Below are 19,271 nucleotides of genomic sequence, written 5' to 3' on the forward strand. Positions count from 1 at the left end.
GTTTTGTTTTTTAACTTTATTTATTTTTTTATGTGGTGCTGAGAATCAAACCCAGTGTGCCTCACACTTGCTAGGCAAGCATTCCACCACTGAGCCATAACCCCCACCCCACTGTTTTTATTTTTTAATGAATTAATTTAACTTGCTTATTTATTTTTGTAGTGCTGGGGATAGGCATGCTAGGCAAGCACTCCTCCTCCTCAAGCTGTAGTCCTAGTCCTTTTTATTTTTTATTTTGACATAGGATCTTTCTAAATTGCTGGGGTTGGCCTTGAACTTGCAATTCTCTTGTCCCAGCCTGCATAAGACTGCACCATCACACCTGGCCCAATTTTTTCTTTTGCTGACAAACCTCAAAGCCAGTCTAAGAAGCCATTCAGTGTTGTTTTGACTGTAGTAATAATCACACTGTAGAACTGGTATAAAATTCACAGCTGGTTCTACAGCACTCAACTGCTGAGGATATAAGTTTAGTGGCACAGCACTTGCATTTGTTTAGCATGCATAAGCCCCTGGGTTTGATCCCCAGCACCAAAAAAAAAAAGAAAGAAAGAAAGAAGAAGCAAATTCAGTGTGGCAAATGGCATCACAAACCAATACACAAGGACAATTTATTACCTCTTAATTTTTCCAACTTATATTTAACCACTTTATCAAATGTCAAAAGCAATTATAAATTCACTTCAATTATTAAATATAAAAAGTAGATTTAGAATTTAATAAATGGCACCGCTGATCATTTCTCTCATATTTGTATTTATTTACAACAAATTTATAGTTTTATCATATAAGTTATGTGCTTCTTATTAACATCACTCCTAGGTATTTTATAATTTTGGTTGTTATTTTTGTATAATTTTGATTGTTAAGTAAATAATTTTTAATTCTATAGTTCTTCTATGTATAACTTATATGCTTGTAGACATTAAACACAATTTATTTATTAATTATTTATTATTTATTTAAAAAATTTTTTTTAGTTGTTGATTGACCTTTATTTATTTACTTATATGTGGTGCTGAGAATCGAACCCAGTGCCTCACACATCCTAGGCAAGCACTCTATCAACTGAGCCACAATCCCAGCCATAAACACATTTTAAAGATTCATTTGAACATTTTATATTTAGTCTGCCATTTTATTGAATATTTTTCAAATGATTGTCTTTTATTATTTTTCTGAAGAGACAGTAATGTCTGTCAACAATTACATTTTGTTTTGTCTGTTACAAGAAACCTACCCTCTACTGAGTGTTGGCCTTACTGCACTGTCTGGAACTTCCAAAATAATATTGAATAAGGGTAACAGTGGACATTTCTTCAGTATTTCCTTAGTAAATACAGTGATGTCTATTAATTTCAGAGAACTATTCTTGATCATATTAAAATATGTAAGCAATGTAACAGAAAAAATGAATTAGAGAAATACATTAATATCGTGAGTTGTCACTGAAGGGTAGTCGTCAAGAAAATATAACTCTACATCATGTATAACCAGACGAATGAGAAGTTATACTCCATTTATGTATGATGTGTCAAAGTACATTCTACTGTCATGTATAACTACTTAGATCAAATAAAAATAAATAAAATAAAAAGAAAGCTTTATCTAACAAGTTTTACTTCATAAAATATGCCTAGATGTTATTCATTTTTAAACTGATTAGACTGACTGAAATGTGTTATTATTTAAATATTTAAGAATAAAAATTAATTATCCTATTCCTAGTGAAATTGAAACATTTAACTGGAATAGCTAAATTTTATCCAAAAAAAGTATCACCTACAAATACGAGCATATAATTTTCCTGCTAATTTTTGACATATCAATATAATAATGTATTATTATAGATTTTTTAATATTCTATCCTAAGATACTGAGAAATTCTCTTGGTCATACTCTTTCAATGTATTTAGATTTGATATACCAAATAGGAGGAAAAAGCAGTTATAAATCAATATATTAAAAACATAACTAGGCTGAGCATGGTGGTGTATGTAATAGGCAGGAGGATAGCCTGGGCAACTTAATGAAACCTTGTCTCAAAACATAAAAGAAGCTGGGCGTGGTGTGCACGCCTGTAATCTAGAAGCTAGTGAGGCTGAAACAGGAGAATTGCAAGTTTAAAGCCAGCTTCAGCAAAAGTGAGGTGCCAAGCAACTCAGTGAGACCCTATCTCTAAATAAAGTACAAACAGGGCTGCGGATAAGGTTCAGTGGATGAATGTCCCCAAGTTCAATACCCTGTAACTCTTCCCCCGGCCCTCCAAAAAAGAAAACAGAAAAGAGCTGCAAATATGACTCAGTGTACAGTGCTTGCCAAGCATGTGTGGGGCACTGGGATCAAACTCCAGCAGCAGGTGCAAAAATGTTATCAATAGTTACCAACAGGGCTGGGGTTGTAGTTCAGTGGCAGAATGCTTGCCTAGCATGTGGGAGGTCCTGGGTTCAATCTCCAGCACCACATAGAAAAATAAATAAATAAAATAAATGTAAATAAATAAATAAATAAAAATATTGTGTCCACCTACAACTAAAAAAATATTTACAAAAATAGTTACCACTGGGTAGAAATATCAAGTGTGATTTAAAAGTTTCTTTCTTTCTTTCTTTTTAAAAAAATATTTGTAGGGGCTGGAGTTGTGGCTCAATGGTAGAGCTCTCGCCTAGTGTGAGCAAGGCCCTGGGTTCGATCCTCAGCACCACGTAAAAATAAAAATAAAGGTACTGTTTCCAACTTCAACTAAATAAATAAAATATTTTAAAAAATATTTTTAGTTGTGGATGGACACAATATCTTTATTTTTATTTTTATGTGGTACTGAGGATCAAACCCAGTGCCTTCCACATGTGAGGTGAGCACTCTACCACTGAGCTACAACCCCAGCCCCAAAAGTTTCTTTTCTTTTAATGCCATGTTTTTAATTTTTTTCTGGAGTAAGTTTGTATGGCTTCTTTCATCAGAAAAAAATAATAATACATTGGATTTAATCTTTAGGTGGGACAGTACAAATTTACACCATCTTTGTTAGTTTTTGGTTATCAAGATTGTGCTAACTTTATAAAATGAATGATGTAATTTTCTTTTTTCCTGCTATACCATGGTTGATATAACTTTAACATTATCTGTTCCTTTATTATGACTGAAATTGTCGACAAAACCAACAAGGCTTAGAAACATTTGAATATTATTTTACATTGGAGTTTTACTTCTTGAGTCACTTCAATAAATTATATTTCCTAAAATTCTTTTTTTTTTTTTTTTTTTTTTTGTACTAGAGATTGAACTCAGGGGCACTCTACCACTGAGTCACATCCTCAGCCGTATTTTGTATTTTATTTAGAGACGGGGTCTCACTGAGTTGCTTAGTGCCACATTTTCTCAGTCTCCAAAGCCTCTGGAATTACAGGTGTTCACCACTGTGCTGGGCTCTTAGAAATTATTCACTTTGTCAGGAGTTCAAAAGTAAAAAATTAAGTGAACAAAGGAGAACCTTTGAGCTGGGGATGTGGCTCAAGCGGTAGCACACTTGCCTGGCATGCGTACCGCCAGGGTTCGATCCTCAGCACAAAGATGTTGTGTGCGCCGAAAACTAAAAAATAAATAAATATTAAAAAAGAAAAACGTAAAGGATAACTTAGGAACTATAAACGATAAAAGAAAAAAAAAAGATTAAAAAGATGCCAAACTTCTGCTAGTAAGAAAATAAAAGGCAAGTCAAAGGTTGGGAGGAAATATTTGCATAACATAAAACACTGCTCACACAGACTGTATGACATGTTGGTAAGGGTTCAATATGCAGAAATAAATTCAGATGGAAACCAACCTACACATTTAGTCACCCTATCACATCTGCTATGATTTTCTAGGAGTATGTAGAGTCAGAAGTGATAATAATTGGTAAGAGGATACAGGAGATAGCCCAGAATGTCATCATTTCTACCCTTCCAAGTTTCCATTACTACTACAAAGGATCATCATCTTCTATTGATAGAAAAAATAACCACATGACATCTGAGCAACTTAGGGAGACCCTGTCTCAAAGTAAAATAAACAAAAAGGATTAGGGATATAGCTCAATGGTAAAGCACCCCAGGGTTCAAACCCCATTCAAAAAAAACCAAAAAAAAAAAAAAAAAAAAAAACCAAAAAAACAAAAAACAGTAAATTAAATTTCTAATCAAAACTATGGGAAAAATTGAAACTAGCATCATTTTTTTTTTTTTAACTAGCATCATTTCTGGCTTCATTTAATTTCAGAGGAATTTATCTCCTACACACAAAGGATCTCAGAACTAATTAAGTTTATATTTTGTCTTTCATTCTTAAAAAGGGAGGGAAAGACTTATTCACGTAGTTTGAGCTTCAAGTGGTAACAGCCTAACATCACAAAAAATTTTCCATAAACTTTGAAGTGAGGTGCATTAGCCTTGAGCATGGCTCCTTTTTTATTTAATTTAAATTTTAAATTTTCCCCGCATTTTTCATTGATGCATTATAGTTGTACATGAACATGGCTCCTTTACCAGCTCTTGAGAAGCTAGGAAAAATAGAACTCTGTAATCTAATAATTACTTATAAATTCAGATAGAGAGTAATCTGCTTAGGAAATGATAGATTTATTACTTCATATTTCCTAAATGATACAATTCTTATAAGGAAATCAAAATATTACCTTATAAGCCTATTCCCAGAATATTGTGCATATGAATACAGCTTTTGCAATTAGCTTTAAATTCAAAATGCACACTACTAATCTACCTCATTATTTAATTATTTCATCAAATACATACCGCCAAAATATTTGTCAACAAATTGGGTCTCTATCTGCACAGGGAGGGTACGTAAGAAATTAATGAAATTCCTCAGATGATGTAAAATATTTTGGGAAGGCAATTAGCATATAGATCCTTCCCCAATCCAAAAATCTTTAGAAGTAACTCACAATTCAACACTTTAAAAAAAATATATATATATATATATAGTTTAGTTGTCAATGGACCTTTATTTTATTTATTTATATGTGGTGCTGAGAATCAAACCCAGTGCCTCCCACATGCTAGGCAAACGTTCTAGCAATGAGCCACAGCTCCAGCCCCACAATTCAACACTTTTTAACATATTCTATATCAGGGTTTCAGTCCCTTTATCTCTGAGATGCTGTGGGGGAGACTGGCTGTTAACCCATGAATAGTTGAGAAGGGAGAAAGAAAGTAAAAGCAGGAATTAGCTGTTCAACTATTGAATCACATCCCCAGACTGTCTTTTTTTTTTAAACCCCTTCTTCTTTTCTTTCTTTTTTTAATTTTTTTTTTTTTTTTTTTTTTTTTTTTGAGACAGGGTCTTGCTAAGTTGCTTATAGCCTCGATAAGTTGCTGAGGCTGGCTTTGCACTTGCAATTCTTCTGCCTTCACCTCCCCAGTCCCTGATTACAGATGTGCTCCGCAGCACCCAGTTTATTTTTGTCCTTTAACTGGCAGTTTACATCAATACAGGTTAACAAGTAATACTTTCATTTTGTTATTTCTAGTTCCCTTCAAAAGGAAATAGAAGACAGAGGACCTAAAATGCTGAGAATCAAAGTAAAAACTGCTGTATTACTCTAACATTACCTTCCCCACTCCATGACCTTGGATGTCTGTCTGTTCCACAGAACAGAAATGGCAGAAATGTGGAGGTCTATTTTCTGGAAGGGATAAAACAAATGGTCTCTGGATTGGCAGACACAAAGGCAGTTGATGATGGGAACACAGTACTAAAAACAAGGCAATTAAGTGTGTATATGCATAATTAATGCTGAACATAGAAATCTCTTTACCCAATCTTCTTTAGCCATCACCATACCAAACAGTGATGGAAAGACTGCCTCTTAGACCCTGATATCAATATGGGAATGTTCTTCAACAAAAAGGTCAAGAAGTTCACCGTATAATGAGGCCCACAAGGAACCAACCTACACATTTAAAGTTTCTAATTGGCTATTTAGTCCTCCACTCTAAATCATGAGCAGACAGCTAATTGTTACTAGACATCAGAGAAAAATCCAACATAAAAGAGACCAAGACAAAGACAAACTTAAAAAAAAAAAGAGAGAAAAAAAAAGAAAGTTAGTTATTAGAAACTTGATTAAATTAGTTAAATGAAAAAGAAAATCTGTTGAAACAATGAAAAATACTATGTAAAGAAACATTAAGGGGGCTGGGTTGTGGCTCAGCAGTAAAGCATCCACCTAGCATGTGCGAGGCCCTGGGTTCGATCCTCAGCACCACATAAAAATAAATAAAATAAAGGTAATATGTCAAACTACAACTAAAAAATAAATATTAAAATAAAGAAAGAAAGAAACATTCAGGCAGCCTGTAATCCCAGCAGCTCAGGAGGCTGAGGCAGAAGGATTGCGAGTTCAAAGCCAACCTCAGCAACAGCGAGGCACTAAGCAACTCAGTGAGACCTTGTCTCTAAGTAAAATACAAAATAGGGCTGGGGATGTGGCTTGGTGGCTGAGTTCAATCCTAAGTCCCCCCCCCCAAAAAAAAGAAGAAACATTCAGGGCTGGGACTGTAGTTCAGTGGTAGATGCTTGCCACAAATGTGTGAGGCACTGGGTTTGATCCTCAGCACCACATAAAAACGAAGAGAGATGGAGAAAGGGAGAGAGAGAGAAATATATTGTGTCCATCTACAACTAAAAAAAAAAAAAAAAGGAACATTCAGAGAATTAAGACCTCCTAGAGGCTGAGAATGTAACTCAGTGTGGTACAGTGCTTGCCTGCCATGAGTGAGGCCCTGGGTTAGATCCCCAGCATCACCAAAACAACAACAAAAAAATAAAAATAAAAAAAGACAAAGATTTCCTGCATATTAAAGATATAATAGTAAGGAATGACAACAACAAAAAATATCCAAAAACCTAGTAGAAGATAAAGTTGAATAAATCTAGGAAGTATAGCTAAAAGGAAAAGTTGAACTTTAGAGAGCTATTCTAGGACATCCAACATCAAGAAGCTACTAGAAAAGTCAGATGTGGTGGCATGCACCTGTAGTACTAGCACCATGGGGGCTTAAGCAGGAAGATCACTTGAGATGAGGAGTTTGAGACCATCCTGAGCAATATAATGAGACCCTATCTCTCCCATCTCTCCCTCCAAAAAGGAAATTGCTAGCATCAAGAAAGGAACACGTGAAACTCAGGAAACAATAGTTAAGAGAGGAGAGGGGCAGAGTTGCCAGAGGAAGAAAGAAGAGATATCCTAGAATGATAGCCGTGTGCCATATACAGAGGATTACCTGTCCAGATTAGAGAAACATGATGGACTCAAGAAAAATACTGAAGGCTGTTGTCAACAAGATCTCTGCTGCCACTTACCCTATTAAGAAAGGTGGGGGGGTCTCTATGTTGCTCAGGCTAGCCTCAAAATCCTGGGCTCAAGGGATCCCTCTGTCTCAGTCTCCTGAGTAGCTGGGACTTATTAGGAGCATGCCTGGCTTCATTTAACCTCTTTTAAAAGCTAAGAACAAGTTGGGTGCAATGGTGCACGCCTATAATCCCCAAAACCCAGGAGGCTGAGGAAGGAGGACAGGTTCAGGTCAGCTGGGGTAATTCAGTAAGATCTGTCTCAAAATGAAAGGCTAGGGGTGTAACTCAGTGGTAGAGCACTTGCCAACACGATTGAGGCCCTGGCTTTGGTCCCCAGTATTGTAAAAGAAAAACAAAACAAAAAGAAAAAAAATCTGGTGAGTTTACATCTCGTTTTAACTAAAGGCTGATAAATTTCTTCTCAACATATCTGGCTGAGTAAAGAGTCATTCCACCCGATAAAAACTGGGTTGTGGGCTGGGGATGTGGCTCAAGTGGTAGCGCGCTCGCGTGGTAGCGCGCTCGCTTGGCATGCGTGTGGCTGGGGTTCGATCCTCAGTTGTAGGTAGGTTGTGGTCAATTTAGGAGAAATCACGGAAGTGCTGCTCCCTTTGACTGTATTTCTGTCACATGTCTAAGACCTGGCTCACAATCAAAGTTTGAACAATACAATTTCCAAGACTAAGTCTTGATTTTGCCCATAATTTTCATAGAACTCTGTGAATCAGAAAACTGAGAAAAGTATGGCTTACTGATCCAGGGAAATCCCTAAGATCTTTCAGAAGTTTAAGAGGTAAAATCAAATATGTAAGAATACCAAAATCTTGTCAGACATGGTAGGACATGCCTATAATCCCAACCAAGGAAGGAGGATTCCAAGTTTGAAGCCAACCTGCACAATTTGGCAACTGTCTCTCAAATTGTTAAAATTTACACTGATACGTCCCTTAATGACAGTGATATGTTCTGAGAAATGTACCATCAGGCAATTTCCTCATTGTATGAATATCATAGGGTGAACTACACAAACTAAGACAAATGCAACATTACTAGGCGATATAATCTTCTGGGACCACCACCATATGTTTGCTCTGTCATTGACTGAAATGTCCTTATGCTGTGCGTAATTATATTTACCTTTTCCAGTATGTTGACACTTGCACTGATGATGCAAAAACCAGGATAGGAGCACCAAAATGCGGCAGGAGTCACTATATTTTTCCCCTCTATTCAATTACAGTTAAAACTATAGCTAATCTTAAGAATGTCCTTGATGAAGCCATAAAACGTGTTAAGTTTTTTTTTCTTTGTTTGTTTTGTGGGGGTACCAGGGATTGAACTCAGAGGCACTCAACTACTGAACCATATCCCCAATCCTATTTTGTATTTTATTTAGAGTCAGTGTCTCACTGAGTTGCTTAGCACCTTGCTGTTACTGAGGCTGGCTCTGAACTTGTGATCCTCCTGTCTCAGCCTCCCTAGGCGCTGGGATCACAGGCGTGCGCCACTATGCCCTGCAAAAGTGTTAGATTTAATAAATCTCAACCTTTCTATACATGTCTTATTATTATGTGTGATGAAATAAGGAGTATGTATAAAGCGCACTTGTATACTTGTGCATGCTGGTTATCTCCAAGAAGGTACTTGTGTGATCAAGTTGCAAACTGAATTAGTCAGTATTCTTCATGAAATACCATTTTTACTTGAAAGAATAAATGACAAACTGTTATTCACACAGACATTGCACATTTTTTCAAAGTAAGCCTGTCATTAACAAAGAAAACTGACGTTATTTGTTCCCAGTGATACATGTAATTCAAACTTTCAAATAAAAACCTGAATTTTGGAAATTTTACATCCAGAGTGAGTTTACCTTCCCAATATTCAAAGACTTTTTTGATGAGAACAGCAGTGGTATTAACAAATGTGATTTTAAAATATTTTTGAATGAAATAAATAAGCGCATGTTTAAGTCTGTCCCACTGGAATTTGATAGGTAAATTTTTTTACTATTTTTATTTTCAGAATATTACAAATAATTCTTTCTTTATATGCCTACATAATCTTTAGCTATCCTGATTGTAACAAAATTCTAACTCCATCTTATAGAGACTTGGTCTTCTTAAAAATAAACTCATTTTACATTCAGAATTCGATTCTTTATCAAATAGCATCAAATATACCAAATTCTTACCATAGGCATGCTTTATAAACAACTAAAAAAAGATATCAGTTTAACATTTAAAAGGAAGAGTACAGACAGAGAAGGAGTAGGGTTGTTAAAACTATTGAGTCATTTCTATTTTCCTATAAAATACACATCAGGAATGGAAATGTTAATTTAAAAATTCTTAGAGTTAAATAGGTGCAAGAGGAAAATCTTTCCATTAGCACAATACCCAAATTTTTGCCTATATTAGCAAACAATCAAAAGCACACATTAGGTTGAGAGGTATAGCTCAGTGGTACAGTGCTTGTTTAGTATACCCAAGGCCCTGGGTTCAATTCCCAGCCCCCCAAAAAAACAATAAAAGTACATTTCACTTATTTCACTTTATGTTTCAACTGATGACTCAGCCAACCATAACTTCCATAGCACCTTTCACTTTAATACTCTCAATAAATATAAGTTACATTTAATTTCAGTTGAATTAAAATAGCCTAATATTTAACTAATTAAATCATATTAAAAATTAGGTTATACAGGGGCTGTGGTTGTGACTTAGAGGTAGAGCGCTTGCCTAGCACCTGTGAGGCTCTTGGTTTGATCCTCAGCACCACATAAAAATAAAATAAAGATATTGTATCCAAATACAACTAATAAATAATTTTTTAAAAAATTAGGTTACACAGATTGAGTATCCTTTATTCAAAATGCTTGGGATCATGCAGCAACGTGGAAGGCTAAGGCAAATGATGGCAAGTTCGAGGCCAGCCTCTACAACTTAGCATTACCCTGTCTCACAATAAAATATTTTTTTTTTAAAGAGAGAGAGAGAGAGAGAGGGGGACAGAGAGAGAGAGAATTTTAATATTTATTTATTTTTTCTTAGTTCTCGGCGGACACAACATCTTTGTTGGTATGTGGTGCTGAGGATCGAACGCGGGCTGCACGCATGCCAGGCGAGTGCGCTACCGCTTGAGCCACATCCCCAGCCCCTCACAATAAAATATTAAAAAAAAAAAATTAAAAGGACTGGGGAAATGTAACTTAGTGGCAAAGTGCTCAGAGGTTCAACCCTGGAATTGAATCAAAAACAAAATCAAGGGGGCTGGGGGTGTGGCTCAATGGTAGATGCTTGCAATAGCATGTGTGAGGCATTGGGTTGGATCCTCAGCACCACCTAAAATAAATAAACATATTGTGTTCATTTATAGCTAAAAACATAATTTTAAAAAAATGCTTTGAACCAAAAGCATTTTGGCTTTCAATTTTTTTTTTCAGATTTTGGGATATTTGCATATACAGAATGATATCTTATGTTAAGATATAAGTCTAAACATGAAATTCATTTGTTTCTTATACACAGAGCCACAGGGTAATTTTTAAATTTTTTTTTTAGTTGTAGATAGACTATTTATTTATTTGTTTGTTTGTTTGTTTTTGTGTGGTGCTAAGGATTGAACCCAGTGTGCCTCACCATGCAAGGCAAGTATTCTACCACTGAGCCATAGCCACAGCCCACTAAAGGGTCATTTTTTACAGTATTTTTAGTATGTTTGCATTTTGACTATAATCCATCTTATGAGATCAGGTGGAAATTTCCACTTGTATTATCACGTTGGTGTTTAAAAGATTTCAGACTTTGGAGCATTTTGGATTTCAGATTAAGGATATTTAACATGTACTTATTTTTTTTTAATTTTATTTTTTTATTGGTTGTTCACAACATTACAAAGCTCTTGACATATCATACTTCATACATTAGATTGAAGTGGGTTTTAACATGTACTTATAGGGTAAGGCAAGAAGGTCAGTAAAAAAGAAAAAAAAATCTTTAGTGTTTTCATGCAACACTCCAGTTCTTTAGAATCTGTCACTAGACTACTAAAATAAACTCAATTTATTATTCTTCATAAATAATCCTCTCAGGAATTAATTTGGTATTAAACTACAAATTTGTTAACAAAATACTGACTGCCATCTAGTGTTCAAACTAAAGATCTCATTGATGAACTTGATATTACTAAAAAGTCAACAATCCATCCTAAAGCAGTCATCTAGGGTCATGAATATCAGAGAAATTCTGCTCTTTGCAAGGTTTTCAACAGAAGTCTTCTCAAACCTAGTAAAAAACTATTTAATCTGGGCTGGGGATGTGGCTCAAGCGGTAGCCTGGCATGCGTGCGGCCCGGGTTCGATCCTCAGCACCACATACAAACAAAGATGTTGTGTCTGCCGAAAACTAAAAAATAAATATTAAAATTCTCTCCCTCTCTCTCTTAAAAAAAAAAAACAAAACTATTTAATCTGAGCTATCTGATTACTAGTATCGGTAGTCCAAAAATCTTACCTTAGTCATCAGTGATAATGGGGCAAGAGAAGAACATAAACTTACTATCATTTTAAGAATACATCCTCAAATTGCACTGGCACAAAAAAGGACTTTTTTTTTCCATGTGATGATGAGTGAGAAAATGCTTGTATCATATACTTCCTCAAAGCATGCTAAGGTTAAACTAAACTGATTCCTCTTTTTTTTTTTGGCTGATGCATATTTATAAATGTAAAGTACTTCCAAACTAGTCTTCCTAGGTTATGATTAAAAAAATCTGATATTCTAGAATTAATCTCTCATTTTGCAATAACAATTAACAGGAAAACAAGGTTTACATAGTAAACCACTTTTTAGTAGAAAAGGCAGATTTAAACCTTTGTGTAGATAGGCACAGTGGCACATGCCTGTAATCCCAGCAGCTTAGGAGGCTGAGGCAGGAGGATCCCAAGTTCAAAGCCAGCTTCAGCAAAAGCAAAGTGTTAAGTAATCAGTGAGACCTGTCTTTAAATAAAATACAAAATAGGGCTGGGGATGTGGCTCGGTGGTCAAGTGCCCTTGAGTTCAATCCCCATAAACTACCCCCCCCAAAAAAAAAGGATGGAGATGTGGCTCAGATTAAATTCCCCTGGGTTCACTCCCTGGTACCAAAAACAAACAAACAAAAAAACCTTTGTGTACCTAGATTTAGATTCTCCTACTCACATTGCTATATGAAATACTACATACAGACAAAACATCTTTGCTATTTCATCACTTTCATATTACTGTTCCTTGACTAAGTAACAATGAAACACTACAAAGTGCACTTGTTTCTGAAGTATTAGCAGAATTAAATTTCCATCCCAAATAAAGTATACATAAGTTAATGTACGATCTAGATAGAAAACTTTGGGCTGGGGTTGTAGCTCAGTGGTAGAGAGCTTGCCTAGCATGTGTGAGGCCCTGAGTTCGATCCTCAGCATCACATATGAATAAATGAATAAAATAAAGGTTCATTAACAACTAAAAAATATTTTTTAAAAAATAGAAAACTTTGCATTTATTAATGCCATTCTTGTTGGACTTATTTTTGGAGTTCTTTTTAATTAAAAGCCTCATTTATGTAACCTACATGGATCTATTAATGCTATTTTTTTAAATATTTTTTTTAGTTGTAGTTGGACACAATACCTTTATTTTACTTATTCATTTTTATGTGGTACTTAGCATTGAACTCAGTGCCTCGCACGTGCTAGGCAAACACTCTACTGCCGAGCAACAACCCCAGCCCCATTAATGTTATTTTTTTTAATTCTTTTTTTTAGAGAGAGAGAGAGAGAGAGAGAGAGAGAGAGAGAGAGAGAGAGAAAGAGAACTTTAATATTTTATTTTTTAGTTTCGGCAGACACAGCATTTTTGTTAGTATGTGGTGCTGAGGATCGAACCCCGGCCGCTCACATGCCAGGCAAGCCGCTACCGCTTGAGCCACATCCCCAGCCCTAATGTTATTTTTAGATGCATTAATAATTTAAAAATATCTCAGCGGGCTTGGGTTGTAGCTCAGTGGTAGAGCACTTGCCTAGCATATGTGAGGCACTGAGTTCGATTCTCAGCACCACATACAAATAAATAAAATAAAGTTTCATCAACAACTAGAAAAAATATCTAAAAAAGAATTTTAAAAATTAATAGATAAAAATCATACAATCAAAAGCTTGTTGAGTTCCTCAATTATCTTTTAGAGTATAAGTAGATCCTGTGTGAAAAAGTTTTGAGAACCACTATTCTAGAGAGAAGCATACTGAAGCCAGGCAAAACACACACCTATAATCCAGCAACTCAGGAAGCAGAGGACAGCCTGGGCAATTTAGCAAGATCTTGTCTTAAAATAAAATAAAAAAGGGCTGAGGATGTAGCTCAGTGGTAGAGCACCTCTAGGTTCAATCTCTAGTGTTAAAAAAGAAAAAAGAGAGACAGAAGCATACTAAACATGAAAAAATTAATCCATTCTCAAAGCTTTAATGGAAATGAGATCAAGCACAAATATAATTTACTAAGAAAAATGCAGGTGATACTCACCAAATGGGTCTTCCATGCCACTATTAGCCAGTTTAGGAAAGTGGGGTATAGTTTCTAAAATGAGAGAAAGGTAAAACATAAACTGTATCATTGTCATTTATGGTTTTTTAAAAATAAGCCAAATTCAGTAATACTGATTATAGCTTAACACTGGAACATCAGAGAAATGTACAACTTATTAAACAAAAATATTGCTAATTGCAAGATTTAAAGGAGGTTGAGATATAGATAATAGTACAACAGATAAAACATTTAAAGCTAAATTTTTATTTTAAAACTATATCATTCTCAGTTTCCTCATATAAATTCCCTTTCAAATCCCTGAACTTGCATTTACAAGAATACAAGGAAAAGGGCAATTTTTTAAATGTAAAACAAAAACACAAACACCTAAAAAAGGATATGAAAGACATCTTTGAAGGAGGGAATTAATTTTACCTAAAGAATGTGGAAGTTAAAAAAAAAAAAGGAATGATAAAAGAAGGTTCAGTAAGTTTAGACCACTAATATGAAAACAAAACAAAAAAAATGTTTTGAAAGAAAAGTTGACTATATATAGACAGACATTCAACCTGCTTCATGTCCAATCAAGACAAGGGACAAATTTGCCCAATCCAGCTCCTTATCCTTCCCAAGATTTTGACCCCAAAGGGCATTCCCCAATAAACAATTCGAATACTAAACTCCAGTTGGTACCAGTAATGACTGGAGAAAACATATAACAATCATTGTGACCACTATTTGCTTGTTGCCAAAGCATAGGAATAATTTGACATTTGAAAATCCATAAATCCATTAAAGGTCCACTTTTGGGTTTTGGAGTTGAATCACTAGAAGACTAGATGGCAATGAGGACCCATCACTGGTCAAAGATAGAACAGTTTGTTTGTTTTTTTTTCTGACCCAGGTCCAACTTTTAAACTGTCACCAGTGGTGAACAGTGGTTGTCTGTGGGTGGAGGAGACCACACTACTTGATTAGATGTATCAGGGTACTTGAAGGTAAGAAGAAAACAGTAACTATAATGACAATGGAACTGAAAGACTATAATTGCTAAACTCAATTAGGAAAAGATAACAAAAGGGTAAGAGTGATTAACAGTCTACTGAAAGCTAAAAAAGGAAGCCAGTGCAAGTGGCAGACATCTATAATCCCAGCAACTCCAGAAGCTGAGAGGGCAGAACTCTCTCAAAACAAACAAAAACAACAACAACAAAAAAAAGGACTAGGGATATACCTCAGAGGCAGAGTGCTTGCCTTAGCACATGTGAGGCACTGGGTTTGATCCTTGGCATCACATAAAAATAAACAAAATAAAGGCATTCTGTTCATCTATAACTACAAAAAAAATTTTTTTTAAAGAATATCAAATATAAAAGACTCAAGGCATATTTATAACTTGCAGAGGCTCTTTTCTCTTGCAGCAGGGCAGAAAAGCAGAAGACCAGGCCTAGGAATTAATCATAAGAGAAGCAGGGCTCCAAAGATTAATTCACAGTCGAGAGAGAGTTATACCCATGTAAGGGATCTGAATGGGAAAGAACGAGACACTGATACAGAGGATAAAAAGACACCTTAGTTAATGCACTGGTTTCCATGTGGTTTGTCCCTTAAAGGTTCATGTGCTGGAAACTTGATCCCAGGGTGATGTTGCTGAAAAATGGTGTGGAATCTTTAAGAGTAGAACCCAGTAGCAGGTCTTTAAGACCACTAGGGGAACTGCACTCCAAAGGGATTAGAGTAACTCTAGTGGACTCCTTGTTTGGTTGGTTTCCCCCCCAAAAGTAGAAGAGAAGGAAGTACTACCCAATTTATTCAAGGGCAATGTGAGAAAAAAATTATAGGCATGAACATAAGTGCAATATCCTACACAAAATAGCAAAATATAACCATATACATATAACAATCATTGTGACCACTATTTGCTTGTTGCCAAAGCATAGGAATGATCTGACATTTGAAAATCCATAAATCCATTAAAGATCCATAAATATAGTAGTATTAACAAATTAAAAGAAAAAAATATATTTTAGTAGATGAGATGATCTGTCAAAACTTCAGATAAATTAGAACAGAAATGAATCTGATTTTTAAAAAAAATTTTACATTTTTTATTATTTTTAAATTTGTTCTTTTTAGTTATACATACAGTAGAATGTATTTTGACATAATCATATACACATGGAGTATAACTTCCCATTCTTGTGGTTGTACATGATGTGGAGCTACACTGGTCATGTACTCATACATGAACATAGGAAAGTTATGTTCAATTCTTTCTGTCTTTCCCATTCCCATTCCCTCACCCTTCCCCCCATTCCAATCCAGGAAACCTACACCTCCCCACCCCCACCTCTGCCTATTATGGAACAGCATCTGCATATCAGAGAGAAAATTTGGTCTTTCGGTTTTTGGGGGGTTTTTTGGTCTTTTTTTTTGGAGGGGGGTTGGGGGGTGAGGGTGGAGGGGTTGGCTTATTTCACTTAGCATGATTGCCTCCAGTTCCATCCATAATTTCATTCTTCTATATGGCTGAGTAATATTCCATTGTGTATATGTACCACACACCTGAGTTCTTAAGAGCAAGTTGTTATAAAAGCCTGAGCCTGACCCCTGATTTCTTTCTTCTACCTGTGTTCTTGCCATTGTGATGACATCTACCATGAGGTCCTCACCAGAGACAAAACAATGGTGGTACCCTGTCCTTCAATCTCTGGAACTCTGAGCTAAATAAGCCTCTTTTCATTATAAAGATATAGAATTCCTTTGATATTTTGTTATAGTAACACAAAATGGACTACTATAATGCCTCTCCAAAATCTCAAGTGCTCAGATATCCCTTAATCCCAGGAGACCATAAAAGCAGCCCATCCTTCCTATAAGAGCAAATACTCTCCTCTAGCTCAAAAATAATAGAGGCCTTGTCACCTTATCCCCAAAACAATGCCACCTCAGGATCTGTCACTCTTAGCTAACTATCATGCCTCCTATCTAGTAGTCTTTTAATAGAATACCCCAGCCCAGATGCTCTGGTCCTGATAAGGTGAGCAGAGAGCTGCAAAATTTAGCCAGTGTGTACTGGCAGGAGCCAATACGAACAGCCAAGTGACTGAATTCTGGTGCTTGAACATGAGGACCAGAATGTAAGTCTAAATAGGAGACATTATCAACCTTTCTTTTGAGATAAAGGATTTACCATTTTGAAAAAAAATTCCAGGGTAGGTCCTGGAAACTGGAAAAGTGATGGCCCACACTAAGTTAACATTTCATCAGGTAATCCATCAAATTATTCTGTTCTTAGGAAAGAATGAGAAGATGCCATAAGGAATGTGTTAGTGAAGGGGCACCAGCATCATTAAGAAATTTGATAGTTGCTTTCCGCCATAGCAGAAACTGCTACAAAACTAAACTCACAGAGCACAATGGCCATGAAGGAACTCTTGAAACCAAGACCAGGTCATGGTACTTCACTATTAGAAGTCCAGCAAATGTAGTTACCATAATTACCAGCAAACTCAGAATGGCCAAGACACCAGACCAAAAGATTTATGGAGACAGTTAATAGAACATGATTGTCACTAGAGGCAAAACAGAAGAGCGGTTAATAAGAGTGCTATTCTAGGCTGGGAATGCAGCTCAGTAATAGAGCATGTGCTTAGCATGTTCAGGGTCCTGAATTCAATCTGCAGCACCCCCACCCCTAAATGCATACTATTACATTTGTAACACAAAAAGAAATAAAAAATAGAAGATCAGGATGCTGAGGGTAGTTGCTCCAATAAAAAAATCAAGATCCCATGCCCAGTGTCCGGACTTGAGCCAGTTTTAGACTCTGATTGAAAGAGGCCAGTATCCATGAGAAAGTAACTTGCAGCACCCAAATATAACAATTCCCTGAAAAGCTCTGACCTATATGCTACAGGTTTCAAGGATGATGGTGCTCAAAGGTCCCTATACTTGGAGCTTAATACTCTGTAGGTACTGTTTTGAAATTCTTATAATTTTATTTATACATTCTGTAAGTGAAGACTGACAGGAAAATGGTGTATGTGCTAGGGGAGTGGCATAGCAGCTCATGTGATCAAAGATTTTAGCCCCCAACTCCATGCTGTCTGGATCCATCCCTTCCCTTCTTGGGCTGGCAGTGCCACAGTGATTTGGTGGGTGATTATGAAGCCAGAATTAGTCAGGCAGTTAGCATAGATGGGTAAATCAAGTCAGGTAGGATCAAGGAGGCCAATTTTTGAGTGAGTCCAGCAAGTTGGAGACTATCCCCTGAGGGATTAAAATGTTAATTCCTTCACAGCTCTTCCACTCTCATCAAGAACCTCCCCCTGCTCCAACCAGTTGCTAAGGTAACCTGTCCCAGGAATTGCCCCTCCCTACAGGAAGCTATAAGGTTGTTAATTAATGAGTCCTTGGCTGCTTCATCCTGCCCTAGCCCGTTCAGCCCACCTGTTTTCCACCTTTTAGCCATCCTACCAAGCATTTCCTAGGCCTAGTCAAATGCCTAGTCACCTATGCAGGAAGGAGAAAGATAAGAGCAAGAGGGTAGGAGAACAAAGGAAGCCTAGGACATCTAAAAAGGCAGAACACCTTGTAAAGGTAAAATTTCTAAGCTGATTCTAAGCTGCAAAAGTCTGAGTTAAAGTGTAAAAGACTAGGGCATTGTAAAGCTTCTAGATTACAAGGCCTGGGCTACAAGGTAAAAGTCTATTGTTACAATTCCTCTGCTATCCCTGGAACCTGTAATCTCTGTAAAGTTGTTAGGACAATGCGGGAACTGCCCAGTAAATATCTCCATTGATTCCCTGGTTGTTTAATAGCTAAGGGCTCCAGGTAGCATGGCACGTAAGCATATAGGCCCCAGAACCAATCAGTTTGAATGTGTATCCCGTTTAGAAGTGACCAATCACCCCTGCCCAAACTGTTCCTGCCAATGAATGGACTAATCATGTATCAGAATTGTTGTTCAATTTTCCCGCGCCTCATGATGATTTGTTCTGATGTATGCAAAGCCCACCGCCCTCTCCAAAAAGTGTACTTAAGCTCTGCTTGACCTCTGCTCTGGGCTCTGGGCTGCTCTCCCTTCTTGAGTGAGCACAGAGCCCTAGTGCACTGGAACGGATCCCTAATAAATCCCCCTTGCCATTGCATGGAGCTAGTCTCGTGTGGTCTCTCCTTCTCCAACGTTTCGCCGGACCCTTACATTTGGTGCATTGGCTGGGAACTGCGCATCGCCGGACAGGGAGACCCAACGAACTGCTTCGGGGGTAAGTAAGGAGCCTTTCTCTCTCTTTCCCCTCCTTCTTCTCCTTTTCTCCCCCTTGTTCTTCTTTCGCGATCGCTCAGGTTCTG

The 19,271-nt window shown here is 36.6% G+C and overlaps 1 protein-coding gene and 1 long non-coding RNA gene across 7 annotated transcripts in view; one reads left to right on the plus strand and one right to left on the minus strand.

Annotated features, from left to right (window-relative positions):
* Positions 1-19,271, plus strand: part of LOC308657003 — a 195,316-nt gene that overhangs the window by 116,734 nt on the left and 59,311 nt on the right. The window lies entirely within an intron of this gene.
* PHACTR4 (phosphatase and actin regulator 4) overlaps positions 1-19,271 on the minus strand; it is a 104,045-nt gene that overhangs the window by 55,904 nt on the left and 28,870 nt on the right. For all 6 annotated transcript variants that reach the window (XM_081308403.1, XM_081308406.1, XM_081308407.1 and 3 more), the window contains one exon: positions 13,914-13,967. In XM_081308403.1, the coding sequence (XP_081164529.1) occupies positions 13,914-13,929 (16 nt within the window). In that variant the 5' untranslated portion in view covers positions 13,930-13,967. Of the gene's footprint in view, positions 1-13,913; positions 13,968-19,271 lie in introns of those variants that run through there.

This window comes from Spermophilus citellus (genome assembly GCF_964194105.1).
Source record: "Spermophilus citellus genome assembly, chromosome: 9".
NCBI lineage: Eukaryota > Metazoa > Chordata > Mammalia > Rodentia > Sciuridae > Spermophilus > Spermophilus citellus.